This window comes from Cebidichthys violaceus, unplaced genomic scaffold, assembly GCF_023349555.1.
Source record: "Cebidichthys violaceus isolate CVI_PGR_0920_01 unplaced genomic scaffold, fCebVio1.0.p SCAF_8, whole genome shotgun sequence".
Taxonomy (NCBI): domain Eukaryota; kingdom Metazoa; phylum Chordata; class Actinopteri; order Perciformes; family Stichaeidae; genus Cebidichthys; species Cebidichthys violaceus.
Window position 1 is genome coordinate 16,429,736 of NW_027176964.1, and position 27,970 is coordinate 16,457,705.

The following is a 27,970-nucleotide window of genomic DNA, read 5'->3' on the forward strand; positions in this document are numbered from 1 at the left end:
ACGACTAGAGACGCGCCGATACCGATAATAACAGCCGATATCCGACTCAAATGTATGGATCGGATATCAGTGACGATAGGCTGATCTGGTGTGGGATACCATTGATTTAATAAATACCAATTCAGTACATTAATATCTATGTTTTTATTTGTGACATTTTGTTCTACAAACTTAGGAAGTCAAGCCTGGTGTTGCCCTACACATAGAAGATTGATCCAATATGGGTTTACCATTTCATTCATCACTTTTTATAAAGCTTAATAAATGTATTTATAGTTTTTATTTCACACGGAATGTGCAGTATTTGACATCTTCTTTGTAGCTTTTTGTTGTTTTAAGTTAATGCAGCTGTGTGTAGCACTATTGCCTAAGAAAAAATCCCCCCCCCCCCCCCGCTCTAGGGACAATTAAGTATATCTTATCTTACATTACCGGCAATCTATAGTTCTAGGAGCTGTTTGCTAAAAAAAAAAAAAAAAAACAATATCGATGAAACTGAAGAGCAATGTGGCTTTAGTTCAGTCTGAAAACTATTACAGTTGTAGTGATGACGACGATGATGCGTTTTCCTTTACCCGCGTAGATAAAGTGTGACCAGTACTGGCCAAGTCGCGGCACAGAGACGTACGGGATGATCCAGGTCACCCTTCTGGACACAATGGAGCTGGCCACATTCTGTGTCCGCACCCTTTCCCTACACAAGGTAAACTGTTTCCCCTCTTCTGCGCCCACCCTCGCTGTGTCCTTTCCTCCGGTCATTACTAGTCGTATCCGGGTGAAAGCTGCTTCGATCTCTCGAGTTTAACGGTCAGGAACCGGGAGCGACTGGAGTAATCGCACATTCCCACCGTCAGTGAACGGGACCTACGGAGGAGGAGAGATTAGCCTGAGCATCGTGGAGTGTTCAAACCAGGCCAGCCTCCCCGTGTCAGGCGCTAACATTTGATCGCTGTTGGAAGCCGGAGCGCTTTCTCACAGCGCACGGCTAATCTAGGACCGCCAGACTAGCCTCGTCTCTGTGGCCTACTTACCAACACAGAAAGTAGGCCAACTGTAGCTTCCGAGTGTACCGCCGCTTCTCAACATTTTGGTGGTTGATGTGTTGAGAAACGTCAAGTTAGGAGAGCCGTCATACACTAGAGAACAATGCACATGAAATATTTAGCAATGTATTATTCCTGTCCTTTGTGTACAATAGGTTGTGTGTACAATGGAGGAATATTCATGGTCAAAAACAAAAGTATATACAGTATATATAGGAATTATTTTTTTGTACGAATTCAAAGTTTCTTGGAGATTCTGTATGAAGAAAGTAGTCATGGCTTGAATGACGACTTTCTTAGAAGTCATGATTAATGCAGACATATGAGAACAAATGTGTCATTTCCCCTTTATTTACCTCATAGGTTTTATGTTGCTTCAATGATGCAAAGAGATGAACCTTACACATGCACAGATCATTTCAGTGATAGCTAAGCCATTTATTTTGTGTCTCTTATATCAGAGCGGCAGCAGTGAACGGCGGGAGGTGCGTCAGTTCCAGTTTACAGCCTGGCCGGATCACGGAGTGCCGGAGTATCCGACCCCCTTCCTCAACTTCCTCCGCAGGGTCAAAGCCTGCAACCCGCCTGACGCCGGACCTATCATCGCTCACTGCAGGTACAGCACACACACACACACACACACACACACACACACACACACGTGCAAGTTCATCTCGAAGGAATTAATTCACATTTTAGGAAATACGCTTATTTCCTTTCTCACCAAAGGTAGATGGGAAGATTGAGACTACTGTTAAGTCTGTTCTTTCTTGATAACCATAATTTGTTGTCTTTACACTTCTTCTTTTTTTTTTTGCATGGATTAAACAAACAAGATTAAATGTGTTAATTAGTGTGCAGTTTTTTTTTATGCTAAGCTAAGCTAACCAGCTGCTGGCTTTATCTTCCGATTTGACAGACAGATGTGAGAGTGTTAACAATTTTCTCATCTAACTGCAGACAAAAAAAAAAAAAAAGCTAATAAAAGCCCATTTCCAAAAATGTTGAACTGTTCCTTTAAATGAAATATCAAAACTAAAATCCTCCTTATTAGTCGACTGATATCCCACCTGTTCCTCTCCCTCTGTTAGTGCCGGTGTTGGTCGCACTGGCTGTTTCATTGTCATCGACGCCATGCTGGAGCGCATTCGACACGAGCGCACCGTGGACATCTACGGTCACGTGACCCTGATGCGCTCGCAGAGGAACTACATGGTGCAGACGGAGGACCAATACAGCTTCATCCACGAGGCCCTGCTGGAGGCCGTGGCCTGCGGGAACACCGAGGTGGCCGCCAGGAGTCTGTTCTCCTACATGCAGAAGCTGTCCAAGGTGGAGCCTGGGGAGCACATCACTGGCATGGAGCTGGAGTTCAAGGTAGGGGGGGGGGGAGGGGCAGGGGGCAAAGGTCACGTACTAAATGACATTATGAGATTAGAAAAGTGGCTCATAAAGCATTTCTACTTATAATCTCTTGTTGCACAAGTCCGTGAGAAGTTCAACATGAGATTGCTTTTCCTTTCTGAAATTGTTTGACTTGATTAATACACAAACCCATGAAGAATACAAATACAAATATATAAAAACAAGTAATTAATGAACATTTTGTGAAACAAGAAAAAATACAAATACAGACATATTTTCTTAAAACTTCAGATTTATTTATTTATTTATTTTGGGGACCCACTAGAGTGGCCTTACACATTAGCTAACCAGGCAATTGATCCTGAATTATCCTGAATGATCCTGAATGATCCTGAACGATCCTGAATGATCCTGAATGATCCTAAACGATCCTGAACGATCCTGAACGATCCTGAATGATCCTGAATGATCCTAAACGATCCTGAATGATCCTAAACGATCCTGAACGATCCTGAATGATCCTGAATGATCCTAAACGATCCTAAACGATCCTGAATGATCCTAAACGATCCTAAACGATCCTAAACGATCCTGAATGATCCTAAACGATCCTGAATGTCCTGAATGATCCTGAACAATCCTGAATGATCCTGAACGATCCTGAACGATCCTGCACTCTTGCATGTCAAGTCAGTTTTGCTTCGTTAGATCTTCTTCTTGAGATTAGTGTATAAAACTTTGACGTTTTCTCGCACCATCCAGCGGCTGGCTAACACCAAAGCCCACACGTCCCGGTTCGTCACGGCCAACCTGCCTTGCAACAAGTTCAAGAACCGACTGGTCAACATCATGCCCTACGAAACCACCCGCGTCTGCCTCCAGCCAATCAGAGGCCTGGAGGGCTCCGACTACATCAACGCCAGCTACATAGACGGATACAGGTATATAAAAACACTAACGTGACCTGATCCCCTTGTCCTCTTATGACGGCTTGATGAGGGGAAAGGATCGGATAGCTTTTCACCACGGCGCTCCCACCTGTCACGTCCTGTCAGATCCGTCATTACTGTATTCATGTTCCCACTATTTGTCTCGCTACACAGCGCTCGCTTCGGTCCCGGTGCTTCTGATGATTCAGGCATTCGGAGTGGTTGTACACACATGTTTTGACTGTTCCTCTCCTTGCCTTAAGCTGACCCCCTTTTTCGTTCTGATGCTTGACAGAGGGGAAAACAGGAGGAAGGAATGGAGGAGATGGCGTCTTAATGTATGTGTGTGTGTGTGTGTGTGTGTGTGTGTGTGTGTGTGTGTGTGTGTGTGTGTGTGTGTGTAGGCAGCAGAGAGGCTACATCGCCACCCAGGGCCCACTGGCTGAGACTACGGAGGATTTCTGGCGGATGCTGTGGGAACACAACTCCACCATCGTGGTCATGCTCACTAAGCTGAGAGAAATGGGACGGGTAGGGGTAAATTGAGTATACGCGGCGCACACGCAAAGTCACACAAATAACAGCAAACGTCAGCCCCGCACTCACTGTCATCAAACCTTTTTCTGTTCCGTCCTGCGGTCTCAGGAGAAGTGTCACCAGTACTGGCCCGCTGAGCGCTCCGCCAGGTACCAGTACTTCGTGGTGGACCCCATGGCTGAGTACAACATGCCTCAGTACATCCTCCGGGAGTTCAAAGTTACGGACGCCAGGGTGAGTTCACGCCGTGCGCGTTTAAAGACTTTGTCCCGCCGTTGTATGTTTTATTCAAACGGCAGTTGTAACGTTACACTCCTTGACTCCTCTGCTCTGTGGCCCAATCCATCAGCGCTGCTGGAAGGCAGCGGTGCGAAGCGTTGTCCTATCGACCTGTAGCGTGTGTCGCTTGGCGTGTGTGTTGTATGTGAATGTGTGTTACACAAAAGGTTAGCGCTATCCCTAGATTACTCATTCAACCGTGCTGTCTCCGAATCACCTTGACAACATGTGTGTGTGTGTGTGTGTGTGTGTGTGTGTGTGTGTGTGTGTGTGTGTGTGTGTGTGTGTGTGTGTGTGTGTGTGTGTGTGTGCACTTCCTCTCGCGCACATACCAGCCAGTCATAGATAACTCCAGTTAAGCCTGTCCTGCCCTGACGCCACATCGACAGATGCTCTATTGATCTCCATTAAAGGGGAGTCAGAAAGGCTGAGCAGAAGAGAAAAGATGTAATTGCCTACTGAGTGGCTGACAATGGCAGACGTACTGACGTTACAGCCTGAAGTTAACCACAGCCTCTGATCCAGCGTCAGATAACAGTAATCATTAGAAAGGGGGGGGGGAGGATATTGCCTGGCAGAGTCTCACTCCTCACTCAATATAGCAAGAATGAGCTCTTAAAATAATCACCTCACATAAACAAGAACTACACCTTTCAAGCATAAACATACGAGTTAAAAAGACATCAGATGCACTCTCAGATTCGAGGAAACCCGCAGGTTCTCAGTAAAATCGTTCTCCGCCGCTCGTTTCCTTCGCTCCCTCAGGACGGCCAGTCGCGGACAGTGCGTCAGTTCCAGTTCACCGATTGGCCGGAGCAAGGTGTGCCCAAATCTGGGGAGGGCTTCATCGACTTCATTGGCCAAGTGCACAAAACCAAGGAGCAGTTTGGCCAGGACGGACCAATCAGCGTTCACTGCAGGTAAGCGGCTCGCGATTCAACCCTTCGTTGCTCATTAAAAGTGCATTTAATTGCATATTCATAACTGCAGTGGGTTGGTCAGAACGGAGCACGTTGTGAGCTGCATAGTCAAACGCTTTCCTTTATGGCGGCAGTGCTGGCGTGGGGCGGACAGGTGTCTTCATCACTCTGAGTATTGTCCTGGAGAGGATGCGCTACGAAGGGGCGGTGGACATCTTCCAGACTGTCAAAATGCTGCGCACACAGAGACCGGCCATGGTGCAGACTGAGGTAAACAGCGAGCGGCATGTGGGACTCACTGATTCATCAGGCGGGACAGACACTAGCAAGGATCAGCCCCGATGCGGCACACTGTCGGGACTGCTCAAAGCCAATATTTGTACACAAATCCAGTGATATTTGTACTGTTATATATAGAATAAATAGAAATATAGAATATTTGTACCTTCTGTCTTCAAAAAAAAAACACATCATCCCTCCTATACACCGATGAACATGCATTGTACCATCTTAAAAAAAACTTCTAAAACATGTAGCTTTATCTATTTATCTATATCATATTTCAAAATGTGCTTATTTTACTGTGCATTCCATCTTCCCCGTTGAGTTTTAATCAGCGAATAGGAACAAAGGTGTGTTTTAAAGCAAGAATACAAACGTTCCTTTTGTTTCAAATGGCCGTTTCCCCCTCTCACTTTGTCACCCAGGATGAGTACCAGTTCTGCTACCAGGCGGCGCTGGAGTACCTGGGGAGCTTTGACCACTATGCAACGTAAGTGAAGAGACAACCGACCGTCCCGTCTCTCTGCTTCGAGGTCCACAAACAAACCAGACGAGGGAAAAACAGAGAGAAAAAGACGGCTGGAAATAACGTGAACGTTTGACCTTTCCTCCCCCACCCCCCCCCCCCCCCACCCCACCCACACCGGGAGCAAGACTCAAAGATGAATTCTACACCGACAAGGACAAAAAAAGCAACAACAAAAAACAGCAACAAGAAATCTGTGTCTAGCAGCACCCCACACTCATCAAGGGGGTTTCCCTGAGGGAGCTGGTGGGGGGTGTGCAGACTATCCATGTGTAATCCATATACTTACCTCAGTGTTCCAGTGTGAAGGACGTATAATACATGTGTGTTGTGGTCAGCTATCTCCAATATGAACAAGTGAAATACAAACAGCTTCTGAACAGGAATTATGATACTAAATGTGTATAAAAAAAAAAAACACACACACACACACACACACACACACACACACACACACACACACACACACAAAGAGCCTGGATATTTGCTGCACCCTAAATGGGCTTTTTATCCTCAACTTTGTATCTACTGGTTTGGTGTACTAAGAGGTTACAAAGTGCAAAGGTGAACATTTCTATGTGTCCGTGAGTCTGTTTCAAAGGTGTCGACCGCCGCCGCAGACGGCTCTGATCGTATAGTTTAAAAAGCGGATGACTCGGTAAGTGTCTCAGCAGAAGCAGCCTGAAGCGGAGAACTCGACACCCTGAGAGGACGGTTGGAGAAGCATGCGGACAGCTCCTTTACCCGACGCACAGTGCCAAGAGAAACCACGCAGCGTGAACGCGAGCTGTGTGGCCTACGACATAGAGGCGGCTCCCTCTTTTATCCAGCATAGCATAAAGTCAGAGCCGGAGACCGCTCTTTAACACGCGGGGCCCGAGGATCAGTTCACGCTCCCCCACGGAGCCCGTCGTATCCTCAGCCGGGCCGAGATTTTGTCGCCCAGCGCGTCCTTCGTTAAACAGAGCTTGCTTGTTATTTGCCGTGGTCCTCGTTCATCCTCCGACTCCTCTCCTCTCGAAGTCAGCCCGTCATTGTGTCCGCTCAGCAGTGCTTTAATTAATGAAAGAAACGCTAATGACAGAATTGAGCTTCAATCCTTGTTAAAAGCACTTCTCGTCCCATTTCTGCCGACATGATTTTTTTTTTTTTTTCGTGTGTGTGTTTTTTTTTAACTGTACGTCTTTGCCTTATGCTGACTCCTGTCTCGTGTTTAAACACGCTGCTTAGTGTTCATGCGTTGTGTTGCTACACTTTTATTGTCACACCGTATCTTGAACCGAGGAGGAACGTTTGTTTCCCAATCATCTTCCTCCTCTGAGAGCGAACACTTTGCAGTTCATTCAATCTGGTGTTTTAGCTATTTAAGGATGCTGGCAGTGAAAGACGATGAGAGAAAATCCCCCCACCCCCCAAAAAAAACAAAACCATTCAGCGCATTTGGTGAATTGAACGGTCAACTGTCCCTCCTCCACATGAACTCCATTTAAAAGTGTCTCTGTTGCTAAATCACGCTGTACAGAACAACCCGACTTAACCAAATTACGTTTTCCTCTCCGAACTCCTCCAAGACAACTGCACAAGTCCGTGATATCGCTATATATATATATATATATATATATATATATATATATATATATATATATATATATATATATATGTGTGTATCTTTTATTGATTTGACATATAATCATAATTGGTCCCACGTGGTGATTGAAGAGCACAGCGATGTTCCAGTGCATCCCCCCCCCCCCCCCCCCCGGCGATTTCACACATTTTGTACATACAGACTATCATTGGAGTCCTATACAGTACAGTTACATACGTCTGAGCACAAGATATAACGTGGGATTGGATGTGATGTAGTTCTTATTGTCGCAGAAAAAAAAAAAAGCCTTATTGTTATCGTTCACTTGTCATATTTATTTCATATGATTTTTTTTAAAGATATTTATTATTCTATTTTGTTACTTTTTACGTTTGTTTTTAAACCTATTTATTTGGGATATCTAGCAACTATAACCAATAAGACGTTGTTTACTTGTTTCTTTGGCGAGCCAATGTTAAAGTACGATATTGTCACTGTTTGTTTTTTTATTTTATTTTGAATGGTCAGTTTTGGTGCTTTTTTATTTGCTTTATTATTATAAAGTATGCCCTCTGTGTAGGGTGCTATTTGATACTGATTACTGATGTCCGACTAGTTAGCTAGAGATGTACATTAGAGGCAGACCTAGTTTAAGTTTACAGTGATGCCCTACTGATGCCCCCCCCCCCCCCCCCCCCCCCCCCCCCCCCCCCCCACACACACACACACACACACACACTCATCCTCCATAGCAACAGCTAGTGGTGTGATCATAGCACCAGGTATGGTCAGCCCCGCTGCGATAGGCTTAAGGGCATCCGAGAAGATAGACGTATAGAGCGGACTTGTTGGTGAGAACCTCAGACAAGCTGCTGGTATTTAGTTAGCTGGAAAGCGAATGGTAGCAAGTGTATTTTTGACAGAGAATGGGTTGACGGTGGCCCGGCTACACACGCCCTCAAACCTTACTGTTTGTATCTGAAAATATTCTGATATGAAATCGATGTGTGGTGCAGACGTCTTGACAGTGTGCGACATATACGAAATATGTTATCCCTTCGATTTCCAATGATTATTGTTGTCAAGAGAAATATAAAAGCCGCACACGTGGAACATAAAATGAAATGTGTTGAGGGCGAGCTGTGATGATGCCATCCCCCTCACTTATGTACCTGTTCTTTCCTTTCAAAACCATGGATGTAGATATTGTATCTTGACTTTGTATTAAAAGCAGGATGATTGGATATACAGCACAATGAGCTGCTTGATTTCAGTGCGTCTTTTTTTTTTTTCCCTCTTTGTTGTTCATTCCTCGTCCACTAGATGGGACCAAAGTAAGTCTGAAGAGAGAAGAGCGCTCCTGTCACTGCAGCAAGCTTCTACTAAATACACTCGACGCAAAGCCACAAGATGAACTTGCATTCGGTTCTACTGTAACTTCAGCTGCAGCAGTTACAGTGCAGGGACAGAGGGATGACGTCACACCCGTGTCATACATGGGATGGATTGTAGAGATGGGAAAGATTCCCACGTTAACCACTGCTGGTAGTATGATGATTAAAATACTTAACGTTGTTTATCAAAGTGAGATATTACATTTTACAAACTCTCAGATGACATGAGCATTAAAACGTGCGAATCTCCAGCGTGAAACCTCATTCCTGACATTTGAAAGACAAGGTGCAGTTAATCTGGTTGATTAGATCAGACCTCTTCTCAGGGTGGCTTTGTTGCACCTGTTAGGGCGGGGCAAATTGTCCCATCGTCATTCTAATTGGTAGATGGAGATTTGTTGACCCAATAAATTCCCATCAAAGCGTCAGCCCACCTTCGACCTGAGCGAGAGGTCCAATCAGCAAGAATAAGTGAAAACACCTGTGGACACTGTGACAGTCAGGTGATCACAGTTAACAGTCAGGTGAACACACAGCTAACAGTAAGGTGACTACCGCTAACAGTCAGGTGAACACCCAGCTAACAGTCAGGTGAACACACAGCTAACAGTCAGGTGAACACCCAGCTAACAGTCAGGTGACTACCGCTAACAGTCAGGTGACTACCGCTAACAGTCAGGTGAACACACAGCTAACAGTCAAGTGGACACACTAACTGTCAGGTGAACACAGCTAACAGTCAGGTGAACACAGCTAACAGTCAGGTGAACACACAGCTAACAGTCAGGTGACTACTGCTAACAGTCAGGTGACTACCGCTAACAGTCAGGTGAACACACAGCTAACAGTCAAGTGGACACACTAACTGTCAGGTGAACACAGCTAACAGTCAGGTGAACACAGCTAACAGTCAGGTGAACACACAGCTAACAGTCAGGTGAACACACAGCTAACAGTCAGGTGAACACAGCTAACAGTCAGGTGAACACAGCTAACAGTCAGGTGAGAACACAGCTAACAGTCAAGTGAACACACAGCTAACAGTCAGATGAACACAGCTAACAGTCAGGTGAACACACAGCTAACAGTCAGGTGAACACACAGCTAACAGTCAGGTGAACACACAGCTAACAGTCAGGTGAACACACAGCTAACAGCTAGGTGGACACACAGCTAACAGCTAGGTGAACACAGCTAACGTTACTTTTGCTCTGTCCGACGGTAACAGAAACCCGTGTCATTGTTACACTTTGTTTTTTTTGCACAGATTAAACTAATGTGTTAATTAGTCAGCTCTAGAGATGTTTGTAGTGGGATTTTGGTCAAAGCTAGCTAGCTGCTACCCCCATTTCCAGTCTTTGTGCTAGGCTAAGCTAACCAACTATCTAATTCATGGCAAGAAAGAAAATGAGTCTGTTAACCAGGGACGTGCGGTCAGGGGAGACAGGTGAGGCAGAGCAATACAAATAATGCTAAAATAAATATTAATATTTCTCTACTGATATGTGCTATAAATGTAATTTCTGTATGATTCCAATCATTTCAAGCATTTTTATAATCAAAATCTCTTCTCATGTCCTGTTCAAACAGAGGACACAGTGAGGTGAGACAGTGACCAGCTGTTCCTCACCTCACTGTGAATCCTCACTAACTGTTGAGTCTTTTTCTGTCTCATTGTTTGTCACCACTGTAATATATGTAGACTCTTTTATTATATGTCCTTTCTTTCCATAGAATAATGTATCTCACGTCTGTGTAGAACATATTTAGTGTTGCTGATCTGACGTTAAACCGCAGTGAAAAAGCACAGAGAGGCGAACACTACCTCTGCCTCACTGAAGGGGGCGAGCGAGAGCCCACGGGTCGGGTTCCTTGCTTGTTCTGTCTTTTGCTCTTCTTCTACACTTCTCTTCTTCTTCTTATATTTTGCTTGGACCACAAAAATGTAAAATTCAATACCTAAGCTTAACAATGTCTCAAAAAACAGTGAAATATGAACAAATCAACAGCAGTTCACCATCGGACAGGTAAAGTAACCTTTTATGTGTTTGTTGTTCTCTTTATACATCCGGGGTTGTTACGCAGATTATCGAGGAATCTCACGATTTTCGCGGTTAGCGCTCGCGAGCGCTCCGCTTCTGAAACGTCCCGGTGGAATCACATATGTACTTTAATGTGTGTGTAAAGAATGCTGATATGAAAAACAACCAGTAGTCAGTGGTCAGGCTGCCAGTTGAATGGTGATTTAAGCGTCTCTATTGGGTTCATGTATCTGTAAATCTGACTTGTGTAGCGTCAGAGCTGTTAACACAGACAGTACAGCTACCAGGAAAGACAGAGTGATCATGAATCCAAGTACATTTGAAAGACGTCTTTAGTTCACCCTTTGTTTACATCAATAACATTCTTTAGACTACTCGCGCTATGCTTGTGATTAGGCGATGAAGAGGAATGTGCTCCTTGTACAGCGTGTTTGCAGCGCATGCAGGCACACACTCCTGCACGAGGACACGTAATCTGCATTTAACTCAAAATGAAACCGTCTCAGATCTCAGTCAGAATAGCTCTACACGTGTTTTTCACTTCGTCCCCATGTTGTCCAGGACCAGGATGGCGCGTTAAGGGTTGCTGAGCGGGATTTAGCTACAACCTTTAACCTGCTACAACCTTGAAATCTGTCAGGCAGAAAAGAAAAGGAAGTCCATCACAGTGAAATGCATGCGCGGTTGTTTGACTGCTTTCATAACTCTTAATCAGAGTATTTCCGTCTTCGGGTGTGTTGAGACGAAGCACAAGGAAGTTGATGTGCAGATAGCTGTTTTAGTTTTCTTTCAGCCTCGCATGGTGACGATTCATATCACAAAATCATAGAGGTCAATGTTTCCCTGTGGATTGTAACACGGCATACTGTTTACTATTCAGCCATACATACAATACAAAAATCATCAGAACTCTGCAAGGCTATGAAATGTTGATTATAAAACCATTATCATAAATTACTCCATTTTTCTCTGAATGGTTTCACATTATTACATTTTTTACATGACACCAGTAGAACCTGCAGAGACGGCGCATTTCTTCACAAGCAGATTGCAAAATGTAAGTCATACTTGTGACGACGCACGCTGTCCAGCTCAACGTTTGAACTAAAACACTGTTTGTGGAAACGTTCAAAATGCAAAAATTCTACTAGCAATATTCAGCACTGACTGTCAACGTCTTGCTGTGCTTCATACTCAAAAAAAGAAAGAAAATATCATTGATATGAAATGAAACCCTAGTGATGCACGAACATTTTCAAACTAACGACCCAAAAAACTGTGAAACCATTTCTAAAGCTAAATCTTCAGACCGTCGCTGTGTGCGACACAATTCATAAATCACTGACAAAAGCATTTACTATGAAAGTACAAATCAAATTCTATTGATGGAAAAAAAAATGTCTCTCTTCTATCTGAGCAGAATACAAACGGCACAAAAAAACAATGACTCACTTTCCACTTCACCCAATTACACACATCTCACACGATCTGCTTCCTCCTCAGAGCTGTGCGGTGTGGAGGATCGAGGCGGCGCTCGCCTGATCGAGAGGTTATTGTTCACAATATTGGAAGTCTGAACTCGTGACCTGCAGCCAAGCACCACTGTGTTTTCTCAAAGTGCTGCATCGTTGCTGTTCTTGTACCTCTGTTTGACAAACAGCGCGAAGGTCTTCTACGATGGGGAGACCGTGGCTAAGTGGAGAGCAGGCCCGCCTTTCAATCAGAGGGTCGGCGGGTTCGATCCCCGGCTCCTGCTCCGCTAGTCTCATGTCAATGTGTCCTTGAGCAAGAGACACTTAACCCCAAAATGTCTCCCGTAGCTGCGTCTACGGTGTGTAGATAGATACTGAATTGTAAGTCGCTTTGGATAAAAGCGTCTGCTAAATGACAGTAATGTAAATGTAATGTACGACAACGTCCTGCGTATTTATTTTTAGAATATGTTATATATTCTTAAATGTCTTTGACAAATGTAAATATTTGTCATGTCATGTTTGTTAAAAAAAAAAGTTGGGTTTTTTTGTTGCATCTCATCTCATCAAGTTGTAGGTTAGTTCATCCTTCCTTGATCTCAATCTGGGCAGGCCGGGCAGCTTACATGGCAGCTGACTGTGGCGATAGCCATCTCTGCATACCTGTGTCACATTGTGTGCTTTTAGGCACGTGAGTGTCTGTGTCAAAAGGTTGAGGGTAGTACCGCCCGTAGAGACTCCTCCTCCCGCCATCGCTGATTGGTTTGACTGAACACAAGCTCGTCTTAAAGGTAGGCTGTGTTCACGTTGTGTGTCTTACCTGTCTCTCTCTGACTTAACGTTGCCTCGGGGTTACTTCCAGGGAAGCAAAGCCAAAAAAAAAAAAATTCACTCACAATATCAGTTTGTCAACTTGAGAGAGCGAAAAGGCATTAAGGAGAGACGTTCACTTCATGCGTGCGTGTTTATTTTCCATCATGACTGTGAGATGTAGGAGATTCTCGCTGGACAGCTCCATGTAAGTATAGATGCATCATCGTTCCTGAACATCTCTCTGTCACATGTGCTGTTGAAATGACCTTCAAGTATTGTATATTTTACATATTATCTGTGCACACGTCTCCCTCGATCTCCATGATCTGGTTACGTTTCCAGTGTTTGTAGCTGCTGTTTTTTTTTTAAATTGAACCCTCTGTCCAGACATCGTTTGTGTTGCCTGGAGACAGCAGACTAACCACAGGTCTAACGAGCTGACAATTAGCCCGACGCAGTCATACACCATATTATTATTATTTTTTTTAACTTTATGTCGTTGTTTACTTCGTGTTCTTCGGACAGCTGTCTGGACGGAGTTGAAGTCCTCGAAGGAAGAAGAGGCAGCAGCATGTTTAGCAGTAAGAAGTCCAGACAATGTCAAAGTCTGGACGACGCCCGACTGGAGATCCAGGAGCTGAACCACAGCTTCACCTCCGGCACGTCCCCCAGGTACACTCTGCCTTCAACGCTGCCGCTTGGATTAAGAAAAAAAAAACACAATTAAATCTGGTATCCGGGCAAAGTACTGATGTGTTCTCTTTAGTGTCCTCAGGCAGCAGAGCATAGCAGAGGAGAACGTTGAGCGTTCAGACGGGCTCCTCCATAAAAATGTAAGACTGCTTCTCGTCATCCTGCAACACAAATGTGTTCTCCTCCAGAGCTTCCTAGTGAGTTTCAGCTCTTTGTTTAGATGCAGCTGTTTTCAGAGAAAAGAAGCCTTTAAACCCCTCTCTCTGCTCAGCAGCTAAAGAGCCAGATGTGTCCCTCATGTTGTTGCTGGAGAGAGTTAAAGAGGGTGAATATTCACCAGGTGGACAGAAACATGAAACGAATAATAATGTTGCTAGATTGTGTAAGTTAGCAATTGTTTGCATAAGTTCCCCATATCAACGTTATGTCACTGTTGCGTTCGCAACTTCTGCTGCCCCCAAGTGGCCAAAAAAACCCATACTTTTTTAAAGTCAATTGTTTCAGATGACAAACACCAAACCTGTTTCTTATCTAAGACAATCCCAGGTACATATCGAGTATTGTTTTAACACCACTGTTTCCCCTGCAGAGCTTCCTAAAGCACAGCAAAAGCTTCCACAAACTGTTCCAAGAGATTCCTGCGGGGGAGAGTCTCACAGACAGTGAGTCGAGAGTCACCGCTACTTATTCTGCAATATCGATTATGGAAATGACATCACGCTGTGACCTTTTCTCACTTTGTCCCTGCTGTTTGATTAAGTGCTGTGCCTAATACTGTGTGTGTGTGTGTGTGTGTGTGTGTGTGTGTGTGTGTGTGTGTGTGTGTGTGTGTGTGTGTGTGTGTGTGTGTGTGTGTGTGTGTGTGTGTGTGTGTGTGTCTCTCTATTGTAGCGTTTACCTGTGCCCTGCAGAAGGAGGTCCTGTATCACGGAAAACTCTTTGTCTCAGAGAACTATGTGTGTTTCCACTCGTCGGTGCTGCTCAAGGCGACCAAGGTAACGTTATTGTAGGAACCCTTCTAGAAAATGAAACAACAAGCTGGTTCTTTACCTCGGTGGTACGTCTCTCGGGTCACATCGGGGACAAGTGAAATATGACTGCAATGTCCTCTTTCAAGGCGACAAGACTCAAACGTGTTTTTGTCCACGTGTTGCAGGTGGTGATTCCTGCGTCCAGCGTCAAGGCGGTGAAGAAACACAACTCTACTTTGTCCATGTTGTCTATTCAAACTGCTGATGGAGAGAAGGTCAGAAGACGCCACTTTAGAGAGCTCTAGAATAACAAGATGAACAATGTCATGACTGCAGTTCAAAGTGCTTGGATAGGAAGCCAAAGGAAACAGACTTTTGCAATTATTAAAAATAGAAAACCCACCGAATCGCCCAGGCCTCTTGTTTCTGACTATAACACATCTGTGGGGAGTAAACCCTCCTGTAAACAGATGTCTCTGTTGTTGAGCTCCTTAACCAACTGAAAGTAGATCATCTATTCATGTTGTTTTGCATGTATTTTTGCTGTAATATGTATATTTGTACAATGGTTTATTTAGGGACGAGCAGTCCAAACTAGCTAAGGCTATAAACGCTGTGTCAGCGGCCGATACTATGTCCCTATTAAATCAAACATTAACGGTAGTGTCTTTATTTATCAAGTCTATGAACTAATTATTAATAATAAATGAATCAATAATTAATCCAGCTCGACTCAAATGCGTCCAGTGGTTCTAGCGTTAACTAGCGATCAATACAAGGAAACCAGAGAAATGATTATTCAGCTTGTGAAGACAAGACGTCGTCTTAACGTTAACGTTGACGTAGGTCGTCTCGCTCCATAATTAACCCTTTCCTCTGCCTCTCTCGTCTCTCTTCAGCACACCTTTGTGTCTCTGAGGCACCGGGAGATGTGTCACAAACTCCTCCAAACTGTCTGTTCGCGCGCACAGGTAGTATCCGACCGCTCCTCGTGCGCAAATACGCACCGGTCTGAACTCGTGTCTCACCCGTGTCTCTGTGTTCGTCTGTAACAGAGCGTCAACAGCAGCAGCCCTCACCTGTTCTCTGCAGAGAACGAGGCGGATCACGACGCGGTACGTCCGGCTGCTCGTCCGACTCAAACCCAAAACCCAGAATTTCAGGGACTGGAGGTTATAGCTCGAGTGGAGTTGAATGCGAGCGCGTGATGACGCGCGACAAGCAGAGCCTTTAACCTTCAGCGTCTCTGTCCTCGTCTGCAGGCCTCCAGTTACTCGAGTTTGGAGGACTACGTAAATCGTGACCCCAGCAGAGAGGACAGCGTCCATCTTGACAACGGCTTTCCTCAGACGACCAGTGAAGGTGAGGAATGGATCATGAGACACACGGAGAGCAGAGTAATCCTCACTGGTTAATCCTGTCTTTTTTTTTTGGGGGGGGGGGGGCAATTTCAGCGTCTTTCAAACATTACATTTGTCTATTTAGGATAATAACGTTGAAAAAGGTTCTTTACTGAATGCAACATGTATATTCATGTCTTTCCAGCTCCCACCAGACGCAATTCCACCTTTCAAAACGGCTTAACGGACGAAGACAACAGAGGTGTGTGTGTGTGTGTGTGTGTGTGTGTGTGTGTGTGTGTGTGTGTGTGTGTGTGTGTGTGTGTGTGTGTGTGTAAAAGAAGTCACAAATAGACATGCTAACTGTAACGTATAGTCCAGTTACCCATAAGGCTTAGAGGAGAGCGAGAGCGCCGTTAAAGAACCAATTCTTCTTTCGACCAGCTGGGTCCTGGGTCCAGAGGGTCTCGCCGCTCTTCGTTCTCGGAGAACCGAGGAGCGTCGGCGCTCTCTTCTACGTCTACATACTGCTGTGAGTATCACCGTTTCACACAGTTAGGTACTGTACTCAAGTACTGTACTCAAGTACTGTATACACTCAATCATAATACAACACTGACACAGTGTCGCTTTTAATACTTAGCTCATCATATTTCTGTAACTTTTACTTTTGAAGGAAAACTTTTTGAATGCAGGACTTTTTTTAGTTGTGATGAAGTACTTTTGTAACTTCTACTGAAGTGAAGAATGTGAACACTTCTTCCACCGCTGCGTGAACAGGTGAACATCTGGAAGCTGGATGGAAGTAGACAGCGTAGGAACAAGAGACTGTTTTTGATTCACGCTGCACAAAGTGCATCGTACTGAGGGTCATTGCACACTGTGTTACTGTGTCGCTTTGCACAGGATGGTGCTGCTCCTGCTGGCGTCCGGGTACATCGGGCTGAGGATCGTAGCGCTGGAGGAGCAGCTGACCGAGTTATCCGTACAACACAAAGAGTGAGTCGACGCACGGACCAACAATGAGGAGGAAGACAAAGACCTGGTCTCGTGGGAAAAAGTGAAATGAGTGGAACCAGTTTTGGGGGCGTTTTTTAAAAACCATTACTATCAGATAAGACATGAAGAGAGTCGTTCAGCAGGTTTACGACAAAAGTGATGAATAGAGTCACACCCACTGGGAAGAATGCGCTTAAATATTTACATGGAGACATCCTCTGCACCAGTTTTAACAACGGCGCGGAATAATAACTCCACTTAAATCCTTAAAGATTAAGTTCATGATCCGTCAATAATGAATGTAGTTTGTGATTCTCAGTGTTGAAAAGTACATCTTAGGGCTTTGACTTTACACCAGGTGTCACATGTCAGAGGGGAATATTGTACTTTTTACTCCACTACACTTTTAAGAGCTGTAGTTACTGTACAGATTCACGTATATTTCATAGGATTAGAACATAAAATATGTATTTTCCAGAGATTATTATCATGTGCTCTCCTCATGCTGCTTCCTCTTCCGTTGCAGGTACCAACAGATGTAGCCAGCGGGAGAGGACCGTGACAAACGAAACCCCTTCTAGGAACTAATGCGGCGCTGCACACCGTTCCATCAGGATCCTGCTGCACATTGATCCCCGTCTAGACGGACTCCCAAAAGCATCTCAGCCGTGAGACTCGGTCCATTTGACACGCGCTACATCTTTCAGATAAATTTACAACATTGCGCACAAACGAGCTCTCTCACAGCAGAGATCGATCTCCTGCGTTAGAGGCCCTCCCTGCGGAGGATGCAGGTTCGGCAATAAGATGCTTTTTTTTTTTTTTTTTTGGGCGGCGTCTGAACTGGGCCCCACACACACACACACACACACACACACACACACACACACACAGCCACACACACACACACACACACACACACACACACACACACGGATGACTGACGGCGTTGGCAGAGAAGCACCGGGACAGTTATTTCTATTCGGAGCGCATCCGTTCTCTGCTGACAAATCAGATATTGCAGCGAGGAGCTCGTGCACTGAGCCCATATGGAGGCAGCACTGCTGAAGCCATGTTTATTTCCTGGCCGGTGAACAGCTCAGCTCAGCAAGCCGAGTCCGCCGGAGTCTTTCTTGGCCGTCGTTGTCTTGGATCAACACAAACCTGCAACAGTGAGAACACACACACACACACACACACACACGCAAAGTGAAATAAGCTCTTTATTGTTGCCTAATTTAAAATGATTTGTGCATCATTATTAATTGAGGGCTCCCATTTTCTGCTGGAATCTCGGAACATGAGTGACAATAATCCGCCAGCAGAGGGCAGACACTCCCATTAAACACTGTTACCGAGGCAGGATTTCACTTGAACGACTTCTTAATTAATGTTATTTAAATCTTTTGTCAAATGTTTAATGTGTGGTGTCAAAAAACGGGACAGTACATCTGCCTTAATATTGTGTGAATTAAAACATGTTTGAATCTGATATTCACTGAACTTCACTAAACTATTTATTAAACTATTTTCCTGGAAACCAGTATTTTCAAATTCCTGGATTTAATGTTTGTGTCACCATCTTCCAGACTTATTCCTATTAACTTATTTTTCAAAAACAGTCAGCGTCACATTTTTGTACATAAGTGATCTTTTTTTTTTTATTATTATTTTGTTGTCCATAAAAAGGTCAAGATTCAGTCCCATGAATAATTCATTACATCATATTCTCAGTTCAAAAAAAGCAACATAAAATTACAAATCATAATACAAAGAATAGAATAGGTAAGTACAGTAACCATATAAACAGCCCACTAGTATAGTCTAGCCCCCCCCCCCCCACCTAACACTGCCCCGCTCAAACTCTAGCACAAAACTCATAACAATACATGGGTTAGTATCAGCATCTTTTAAAAAAAAAAATCAAATAAACGTCCCGTTTTTTTTTCTTATTTTTTTCAAAAAGCACTTCAATGTTCCAATGCCATGAGTTCAGCTTTATCCTCACATAGAATACATAATAGAGATAACGTCCCGCCCCACCACTCGCCTTGCAAAACACAATAGACATGCATACAGTTTTCACTGTTCAAACCCCCCCCCCCCCACCACCCCCATCAATACACATTCAGGGCCAGAGGATACAATATACATCGACCGTAGTGGTGCATCAATAAAACGGCTCCACCCCGTTCCTTAAGCCCGCTGAATGAAAGGTGGATCCAGTGGTTTCCCTGATAACACGATGACAAGTCCAGGAAAAAAAAGAGAAAGAACAACCGAGGCCTACTTCTACTTCCACAGAGAGCCGATACCTCTCTCTCTCTAACTCTTCTGTCAGCTCGGACCCCCCCTCCCCGCCCCCTCGGTCCAAGACGGTAACAGACTTCCATTACATAAATATCAGAGACACAAAGCACAGGATGGGAATGGACAGAGACTCCCTGTTTAGAAGCGATGACAGGGAGGGCGAGCTGTGTTCAACCAAGACCCGCTCGTACTCCCACAATGGAGTAATCGGATCAGTGCTAGTTCAGTACATGTTCCCTTAAAAAAAAAAAAAAAAAGACAAAAACCCGCAGCTACTATCACTGAAACTGACGGGTCTCTTATGCACCAGGCGTCTTGTGTAGATCTGAAATGTGGCGCTAGCCTTGCAGCCATTAAAAATCAGTTCTTGGACTGTCTACACACGGGGCCTGTCGCTAGTTATTCAAATGTGACGTTAGTAATCCATGATGCTGGCCTGTAACAGACAGTCGATAATAATGAAGACACACAAAACTTACATTTTATACCCTTATTACACTTTGGATGCTTTGTACAATAGTGCTGAACTTAAGACCTGCTTTTGTCATGCTTGATCTGATATATATAAATGTGTCAACATACTGTATTCTACAGTACATATAGTGTGTGTGTGTGTGTGTGTGTGTGTGTGTGTGTGTGCGTGTGTGTGCGTGTGTGGTGGAACCTGCACCACACCAACAGTGAGAGGCTCAGATATGGCTCGTGTCAGACATGAAGCGCGCTGCCACCCATAAGAGAGCTCCTGTACATTTAGGGCCACGGAGGTTTAGAAACAGCTGTAGTAGGCATGACGTCACACCCGTGACATCGACACGCGTGGCTCTGAAACCAACAACCCATTGCCTGCCCCCCCCCCCCCCCCCCCCCACTACGACAAACACGTTTGGATTAATTACATCTAGACAAAAAAACGTTTAAAAAAAAAGAAGAAAAGAAATGTGCATATGAACAAGAGGCTGACTCACCCTCGTGATGAGAGCTACTGGAACGAGACTTGTTAACACAAACTGTGCCGTAAGACTACGAGTTCATCAGCGTGACGCTTCTCTTACAACAACGCAGCAAAAAAAAAAAAGAAGCAAATTAGCGTATTTGCCTAAATGTCAAACAACACCTTTTGAATCGGACTTAATCCCGCCGTTAACTAAGTCAGTGCAGTCTTTCCCCAACCTTTTAAAAACGTCACACATCAGTGAACGCTGACGGGCAACAGCCTTCTGTTAGAGCCAGCCCACCTAACGCGACAGGTACCGAGTAAACCTGCACTTCTTCTACAGCTATTCTTTTAATGCCAAAAGAAACGTCCACGCGCACACAGAGCGACGCTCCGTGTCGCTGTCGACGCTTCGTTTCAAGCTCGCCGTCGTTCTTCATCGCAAATATGGCGGGAGAAAAAGCAACGACAGGGGGGGGGGGGGGATGAAAACAATTGCCTGTAAAGTCGCTGCTGCAATTGTGTGGACGGGTCAAAAGGCTAAAGCTACAGCACAGCCGGGAGATGAAGCGGAAGCTAGCCGTTCTGTGATCTTTTCAAGAGTCTAAAAATGAGGGAGAGCACGAGACGCCCCCAACAGCCACACAAGCTATGACACTATTCCAGACTAGTCCTTATGTAACGACTAAAAAGGCAAGGAGCTGGGAGCTGGGAGCTGGGAGCTGGGCCCCCCCCCCCCCCCCCAAAAAAAAAAAAAAACAACAACCGCACGGACAAAGTAGGGTTAGCGTTAGCTGGACAACAACTTGGGAAATGCCCTGGCAGTCAGAGGGATGTCCGTTAACAGGTAAACAGGAAGTAAAAGGAGGAGTGGGCGGGAACATGCTCGACCAGCGGCGTTTGTCCACTGGAGAGAGAACTGGTCAAGCTGTGGAGGTATTCTTCATAAATACACTCACAAAAATAACATCGATAATGATAAGTTTCAATTAGCGTCCTCCACTTGCAGATGTCCCAAGTCATCAGGATGTCCTTCACTTCTTTCAGCACTGCCTCACACACACACACACACACAAACACACACACACGTGTGCACGCATGTTCCTGGAGATATGAATATACAATTTCATCCACGAATCATACGTTCACCAAAAAAATGACATCTGTGTGCCTTTTCTGGATACTTCTTAAGTTATGTTAGTGACACATTTCAACGCTGCGGTTCATAAATATCCTCTCGTTTAAAAAAAAAAAAAAAACGAGTTTGTGAAGTTGTTTGATCTCAGCTTTTTGTTTTTAGCGTTTTTTGTTTTTTTTTCACCATACTCCATCATGCGGATGGACACAGCTGCTGATGTTAAAAACTGTCGCGAAAACCAACGTAAAAGGTGTGCCGCTTCAAAGACACACAGATGTGATTAAAAAAATAATCACAAATCGTTTTAGGTCAATCTCACGTTCTCTCTCTCTCTCTCTCTCTCTCTCACACACACACACACACACACACACACACACACACACACACACACACACACACACACACACACACACACACACACACACACACACACACACACACACACACACACACAGTGTCATTCATACAAACGCAGAGAGGCCGTTGTTTGTTTCTCAGGCGTGCTGTGCAGCCAGGTCCTGGTTGATGAAGCGCCGTAGCCTCTCGAGGTACTGACTGTAAAGCTCAATGTCGTTGTGACCGGCTCCCTCCACCCAGAGGGGCTCCACGGCTTTGGGGCAGCGCTCGAACAGGGCCAGGCCGTGAGAGAAGTCGATCACCTCGTCCTCCGTACCGTGGATGATGAGCACTGGAGACGGGATCTTTGACACTTTCTCTATGCTGCGAGAAGAAAGAAAAGAAACCACGGAGGCTTTTTAATGTTTTTTTTTGGCTAATCTAACGTCTGACAAACAAGAAGGTACGTCGTCACATTTGCAGCCAAAAAAAAAAAAACCCATCTTGTAGATCCATTATTACCGTAACTCAGACGTGCTCAATGATATACAACACCGCCCACACTGGTCTGATGTAACCAGAGACACTTAAGCGTGGCCTCAGAGGGACTCCTATCGTCTCACAGTATATCTTCATAACACGCAACTTTATTTATTGATCCGAGTTTGTCCAAAGTGACTTACAATAAGTGCATTCGACCATCAGAGGCCATAATGCTTCCCCAAAGCTGTGTATTTACAACATATTTTAGATTTTTTTTTTTTTTTTTTTTTTAACATCGATCAAGAGACTTACTTAGGGAAGGCATCAAAGCAGTATGTTTTCTTAGTGTCGGGGAAGGCCACTCTCATTCCAGAGGTGAGGGGGGAGTGGAGGACCACAGCGGCACACTCGAACCGGGACGCCAAGTCCACCGTGGGCACCGTGCCGATGCTCTGTCCGTACAGGATGATATTCTCAGGACTGATGCCATACCTGAGACGACGACACACACACACACACACACACACACACACACACACACACACACACACACACACACACACACACACACACACACACACCAGAGTTTTAGTACACAATACAAAAATAAGAGTTGCTTTTATTCTGCAAGTATGAAAGTGTTTACAATTCCATTAAAACATGAAATGTAACAATTATCACCAGCCACGTCTGACATCATCAGCTCAGTATATGACCGAACATGTTGAAATACTAGCTTAATGTTTTATTGTTTCAAGTTCCTCTGTGTTCCTGCTGACATTAGGCTCCGTAACCGTGCTGGCAGCCGATGAGCAAGAGGAACGTTTTTCAGAAGTTTAGATGCCGAGGCTTCACGCAAAGCAACAGAACGCGACGGCCAATCGTCCGTCTTTTAGACGCAGAGCCGTTGTTTGTCTTTGATTTGACTGGCCGATGGTCAGAGAGAGGACGCCGCGGTCGGCAGGGACAAATGGTTACTGGCCAGTGACGCGAGCGGCCGCTTTATTAACTGGCATGTGGTGCTTTTTGGCCGTTCATTTCGGGATCCCGTGCGGACGGTTAACGGGGGTTTCCTCCCTGCTTACCGGGAGCGCAGGGCGTGCCAGGCGGCGTCGATGTCAGCGTATAGGTTCTTCTCGGAGGGCTTGCCGGTGCTAACGCCGTAGCCTGAGTAATCGTAGGAAAAGATGTTGCAGTTGATGCGCGTGCCCAAGCCGATGTAGAAGCTGCTCATCTGGCCCAGATCTACTGCATTGCCGTGGGAAAACAACACGGTAAACCTGAGGGACAGAGCAGGTAGAAGGACAAAGAAGGAAGTTAGGCAGCCGGCTGAGGGACACCGCTGAACTGTCGGAGCCTCCAGCTGATAGAAGAACATGGGATGTAATCCTCAAACTTCCTACAAAAAACAGGCAACCCGCCCTTATTAAAAGTGCACGCAAAACACGCAGATACAGGGTTGTGATGTGTGTCTTCAGTGTGTCTTCAGTCTCGGGTGTTGGTGGTGTGTGTGTCTCACCTGGCATTGGGGGCACAGCGGATGTACATGCACCCCACCCTGTTCCCTCGGCTAGATCTGGTCAGGAATACGTCAGTCAGATCCAGCTCTCTCTGTGAATACTGGAACTCCGCTCTTTCTGTTAGATGAAGCTTCCACCTGCCCTCACTCCAACTGCTGCCGCTGCCACCTCCTCCACCTGCTCCTCCTCCTCCTCCACCTGCTGCTGCTCCTCCTCCTCCTCCTCCTCCACCTCCACCTCCTACTCCTCCACCAGCCCCACCTCCAGCACCACCACCACCACCTCCTCCTCCTCCTTTGTCAGCTCCACTACCAGTGCCCAGCCGGGAACGCAGTCCTGGTGCTCCAAGAGAAGGCTGAGCAGCCCCGGAACCGGACCCAGAAGCAGTTCCGGCTCCGGCACCTGGATCTGTGTCGGGGAGAAGGGCGTAGGTGGGCTCTGGGGGGAGAAACGCCAGTTTGGCTGCAATACGGCTGGGGCAAGGGGGACAGCAGAACAGGCAGCATAGCTCTCGTATGGACAGACCGTTCATCTTCTGGTAGAAAAAATAAAGACAGAATCATTTTTAAAAAAAGGAACAAAAGCTTTCACCTCTGATTCACAGCAGGGAAAATGACAGTGGCACTATATAACACAGTAAAGGCGAAGTATTTAACTAATGAGGGGAATGTTTAAATTGTCATAGAGTAGCTACAGAAAATTGGTTTTGAGATGAGACGCGTAAAAAGATCAGCAGGTGATTTATTGACCGATCACATCCTATACTTGCTTCGCAGCTATGATCAGGGGAGAACGTTACAATGTCGGGGGGGGGGGGGGGGGGGGGGGGGGGAAATGTGTAAAATTAAGGTATTAAGATAAAAATCTACTAACCTTATTTATTGTGGGGAAACCCTGCACATATATAGTTATGAACATACCTGGATTCAGAAATCCCCGGGGTCTCTAAAAGAAGTGGTACACACAGGTGCCGAGGTCTTCTGATCTAGTCACTGCACCAGCAGGATCTTGACCAAAAAAAAAAAAAAAAAAGAAGAAAGGATAACACATTGAAATGGCTCTACGTCATGCAACAACTCGCCAGACATAAAGGCATAAAGTCATGTTAGCCTGGTCTTTTTAAGCAGCTGTGTCATTATAAAGTAGCAGATTATGAAGATTAAAAATCATTCTTGCTTTATCAAATATAGCAGATGGAACCAAATGAAGCACACAGACACTGGGCACAGATATTAAACAGAAAAACGGATTTATTATAACAGTTAGCTGTTATTGTCATTTCACAGCTCCTGTATCCAATTAGCATATAATTGGGCAGGAGATACATGCATTCAGCCATTTGCTGATGCTGCTGACATCTCACTGCGAGATTAAAGTGATGCCGACGGCTTGATGCGGTCGTGGACATCGGTGACTAATTACAACACCCCCTCAACACACAGACACAAGACAGCGACAGGGGAGCGACTGATAATGCTAATGGTGGCTACATGGTTAACAACGATATTAACCTCTAACGTTAGCCGGTGATGTGGGCACATATAAGGGGGGGGGGGGGGAGCAGAATGGCGACAAAGCACGCGTGAAAGCGAAAAGGAAGATAAGCGACACCACTGCTGCTCTTCTTTGACATTGCCCGCTGCACGGGTTACTGCCAGCTAACAGTCAAAATAGCATCACTTATCGTTAGCAGGGCAACCAGCTAGCGGCAGCTCGCTCCAGCGTTAGCCTCGAAGCTAGCTACTTACCGATTCACGGTCGGTTGGCAGGCAGGCCGGTGTGCCCGTTTGTGTACACAGAAGCGGCACAACACTTCGACTATTCCTCTTGAGTCTTGACATGGATGGTTTTACTAAAGGGTGTTGACAGTTGTCGGTGGCTAGCTAGCTGAAATTCATGGCAACCAGATTTTTTTTTTTTTTTTTTTTTTTACTACTGTCTTAAACTCGGAAGTGACGTAATGGCATATTCCTTTTTCAAAAACTTTATTACCTCGATATAATTTAGGATTATCCCATTTATAACGCACGTATAAACGGTGTAATAGTGGGAGAATCTCTCCAGGATTGTGAACAGATTAATTTAAATAATGTCAAGAGCTCACAGCATTTCAATTTTGTTTACTCAATATTGATATTATAGCGAATACCATAATAGTTATTTTAAAAAAAGGCTGGCTTTATTTTTATTTTTTTGATTCAGTTGATAGGATTCTGTCATTAAACATTATTAATATGACATAACACACAAAACCGGGAACAAAATTAAAAAAAATAAAACAGTCAATCCAACATGGGAAACTCAAAGTGTTTGATATGCACTGCAGTGAGTCTAAATGTTTAAAACCATATCCAGAACCGGTGCATATATTCAGATCCTTTACTCAAGTAAAAATAGTAATATCACAGTGTAAACATAATTATTTAAAATGACATAAGTATAATCTTCTGAATTTACTTGTATTCAAAATAAAGGTCCTCATTATTCAGAAGGATTGCCCTTATAGATGTTATAATTTGAGAAATACGTTAAAGTACTTAATGTTATAGCTGGCTAAGTGGGATAATAATAATGCATCATATTTTAGTTTTTAAAAAATCTAAAAAGTAACGGCATATATAATATAATATATATATAAATAAATTCTAGCTATTTCTAGAAATTTTTTTTTTCCTTTAACTTACAACTTTCCTGAACATTATTGAACACGTATTTCAATAATGGCTAAGTGTGTGCGTGTGTGTGTGTGTGTGTGTGAGAGAGAGAGAGAGAGAGAGAGAGAGAGAGAGAGAGAGAGAGAGAGAGAGCTCCTCCATTCATCATTGATCCACTGCAGGACTCTGTTTCAGGGGGTGTGAATTATGGGCCCCTGCTGTCACTGTGACTGCTCTGCGTTGGACATTTCACCTCGCCACTGTAAATTTAAACAGGGGATTACATTTTGCTGACTACTGATTTCAAAGCCGAAGCTTGAACAAGTGCAGCCCGGTCCCCTCTGACAGTGGACTTAATACAGTCCGCAATTGCAGGATTTGGGATTTTACAGAGGTCTGAACAAAGCTACCGGGAAAGAAACCGTATTCTGGATCACAGAAAACCCGCTTAGATTTCGTGTGTTACGTATTTAGACAACGAGACTTTCTTTTTTTTTTCTCCAGGGGCAAAAAAAAAGAAAAAAAAGAAAAAAAGAAAACCTTTTGTAGTGGACTGGGCGTTTTGTACGCGCTCGGTAAACGGTGATGCTACGGCGGCGCGCAGGAACCGTAGAGGGAAGAGACAGGTGAGGTGCGGCTAAGGAGCTGCTGCTGTTATTTCAGGGACGCTTTAGATACCGAGAGCCGTGGTATCCATCACCCTTTTCTCCACAGAGAGGAAGAAGAGCGACCGGAGAGGGCGAGTTGGCGACTGGCACCTGCCACCTCCTCCCTACCTGGCCATCTGGTGCGGTGAGTGTGCCAAACGGTGAGATTGAGAGATGGATATGTGTGAGGGTGGGGGGGGGGGGGAACAGGTATACAGCATGTGAGACATTTTATTAGGCTACTGCCACTTAACGCGATGCTGCATTATGAGGCTTCTCCTCCGGGTTAGCCAATGTGTTGCGTTTGGCATCGCCTGGACCTCATTTGGACGTGAATTGCTCTTTGTGTCTGCCGCGAGTTTGATGTTTGATCTGCATATCATGTGCATATCTGTGTTGCATATCCCCGCATGTCATTGTTCTGTCACGTGTTGCATAGGATCTTAGGTTAGAAGTGATGCCTCAGCAAAAAAAAAAAAAAAAACAGCTACTTGCACATTACAGCACTGCATTGGAGCACGAAAGCCTGAAATTGTTATTTAGATCAGGACCTGTGATCTGGCCGGAGTATAGGCCGTGATAGGTGCCCAAATTATGTCTCTTCAGCATTTTAGGCTACTTTAGACGGATCCAAAGACGGCTGAATACTCTAAAAAACTCCTTTGTCCAGAATATGTCTCGCACACTTACGATAACATGTCGCCCAAATTGGCCATAACCACGCTGCACACTCACAACCACCCCGGCCCAAGTTA

At 44.9% G+C, this 27,970-nt stretch overlaps 4 protein-coding genes across 16 annotated transcripts in view; 3 read left to right on the plus strand and 1 right to left on the minus strand.

Moving 5' to 3' along the window:
- Positions 1-6,337, plus strand: part of LOC137892465 (receptor-type tyrosine-protein phosphatase S-like) — a 49,663-nt gene extending 43,326 nt beyond the window's left edge. For 5 of the 10 annotated variants that reach the window (XM_068737609.1, XM_068737604.1, XM_068737605.1 and 2 more), the window contains 9 exons: positions 584-703; positions 1,505-1,659; positions 2,135-2,420; positions 3,171-3,349; positions 3,742-3,868; positions 3,983-4,108; positions 4,919-5,073; positions 5,208-5,343; positions 5,781-6,337. In XM_068737609.1, coding sequence (XP_068593710.1) covers positions 584-703; positions 1,505-1,659; positions 2,135-2,420; positions 3,171-3,349; positions 3,742-3,868; positions 3,983-4,108; positions 4,919-5,073; positions 5,208-5,343; positions 5,781-5,849 — 1,353 coding nt within the window. In that variant the 3' untranslated portion in view covers positions 5,850-6,337. Of the gene's footprint in view, positions 1-583; positions 704-1,504; positions 1,660-2,134; positions 2,421-3,170; positions 3,350-3,741; positions 3,875-3,982; positions 4,109-4,918; positions 5,074-5,207; positions 5,344-5,780 lie in introns of all 10 variants that reach the window. The other 5 variants (XM_068737601.1, XM_068737603.1, XM_068737606.1 and 2 more) reach the window with 1 other exon arrangement.
- A 6,614-nt stretch (positions 6,338-12,951) lies between these two features.
- LOC137892734 (GRAM domain-containing protein 2B-like) lies at positions 12,952-17,802 on the plus strand. Of its 2 annotated transcripts, none has more exons than XM_068738082.1 (13): positions 12,952-13,395; positions 13,716-13,862; positions 13,957-14,023; positions 14,473-14,545; positions 14,775-14,878; positions 15,040-15,129; positions 15,754-15,825; positions 15,910-15,969; positions 16,117-16,216; positions 16,400-16,456; positions 16,639-16,726; positions 17,101-17,193; positions 17,720-17,802. In XM_068738082.1, exons 1-13 carry the CDS (start codon positions 13,331-13,333, stop codon positions 17,733-17,735), a joined length of 1,032 nt encoding a protein of 343 aa, XP_068594183.1. In that variant the 5' UTR covers positions 12,952-13,330; the 3' UTR covers positions 17,736-17,802. The 2 variants fall into 2 exon arrangements, with proteins under 2 accessions (XP_068594183.1, XP_068594184.1); XM_068738083.1 differs by having other exon boundaries at positions 12,953-13,168.
- A 3,368-nt stretch (positions 17,803-21,170) lies between these two features.
- On the minus strand, positions 21,171-26,176 carry LOC137892733 (alpha/beta hydrolase domain-containing protein 17A-like). 2 transcript variants are annotated; one of them, XM_068738081.1, is made up of 6 exons: positions 25,663-26,176; positions 24,835-24,921; positions 23,914-24,446; positions 23,480-23,674; positions 22,707-22,886; positions 21,171-22,295 (listed from the first exon to the last, which is right to left on the minus strand). In XM_068738081.1, exons 3-6 carry the CDS (start codon positions 24,444-24,446, stop codon positions 22,070-22,072), a joined length of 1,134 nt encoding a protein of 377 aa, XP_068594182.1. In that variant the 5' UTR covers positions 24,835-24,921; positions 25,663-26,176; the 3' UTR covers positions 21,171-22,069. The 2 variants fall into 2 exon arrangements, with proteins under 2 accessions (XP_068594182.1, XP_068594181.1); XM_068738080.1 differs by having other exon boundaries at positions 23,914-24,449; positions 25,663-26,167.
- A 582-nt stretch (positions 26,177-26,758) lies between these two features.
- LOC137892650 (semaphorin-6B-like) overlaps positions 26,759-27,970 on the plus strand; it is a 28,352-nt gene continuing 27,140 nt past the window's right edge. The window contains exons 1-2 of one of the 2 annotated variants that reach the window (XM_068737943.1): positions 26,759-27,194; positions 27,283-27,360. The gene's annotated coding sequence lies outside the window, so the exon portion shown is untranslated. Of the gene's footprint in view, positions 27,377-27,970 lie in introns of both variants that reach the window. The other variant, XM_068737942.1, reaches the window with a different exon arrangement.

Bases quoted from the DNA above. Each gene is read 5' to 3' on its own strand.
- LOC137892734 (XM_068738082.1), top strand. From the start codon at position 13,331: ATGCGTGCGTGTTTATTTTCCATCATGACTGTGAGATGTAGGAGATTC. The intron at 15,970-16,116 runs GTACGTCCGGCT...CCTCGTCTGCAG, and splicing joins ACGAGGCGGATCACGACGCG to GCCTCCAGTTACTCGAGTTT. The intron at 16,727-17,100 runs GTGAGTATCACC...CGCTTTGCACAG, and splicing joins TTCTACGTCTACATACTGCT to GATGGTGCTGCTCCTGCTGG.
- LOC137892733 (XM_068738081.1), bottom strand. From the start codon at position 24,446: ATGAACGGTCTGTCCATACGAGAGCTATGCTGCCTGTTCTGCTGTCCC. The intron at 23,675-23,913 runs GTGAGACACACA...TCTGTCCCTCAG, and splicing joins CGCTGTGCCCCCAATGCCAG to GTTTACCGTGTTGTTTTCCC. The intron at 22,887-23,479 runs GTAAGCAGGGAG...TCGTCGTCTCAG, and splicing joins TGGCACGCCCTGCGCTCCCG to GTATGGCATCAGTCCTGAGA.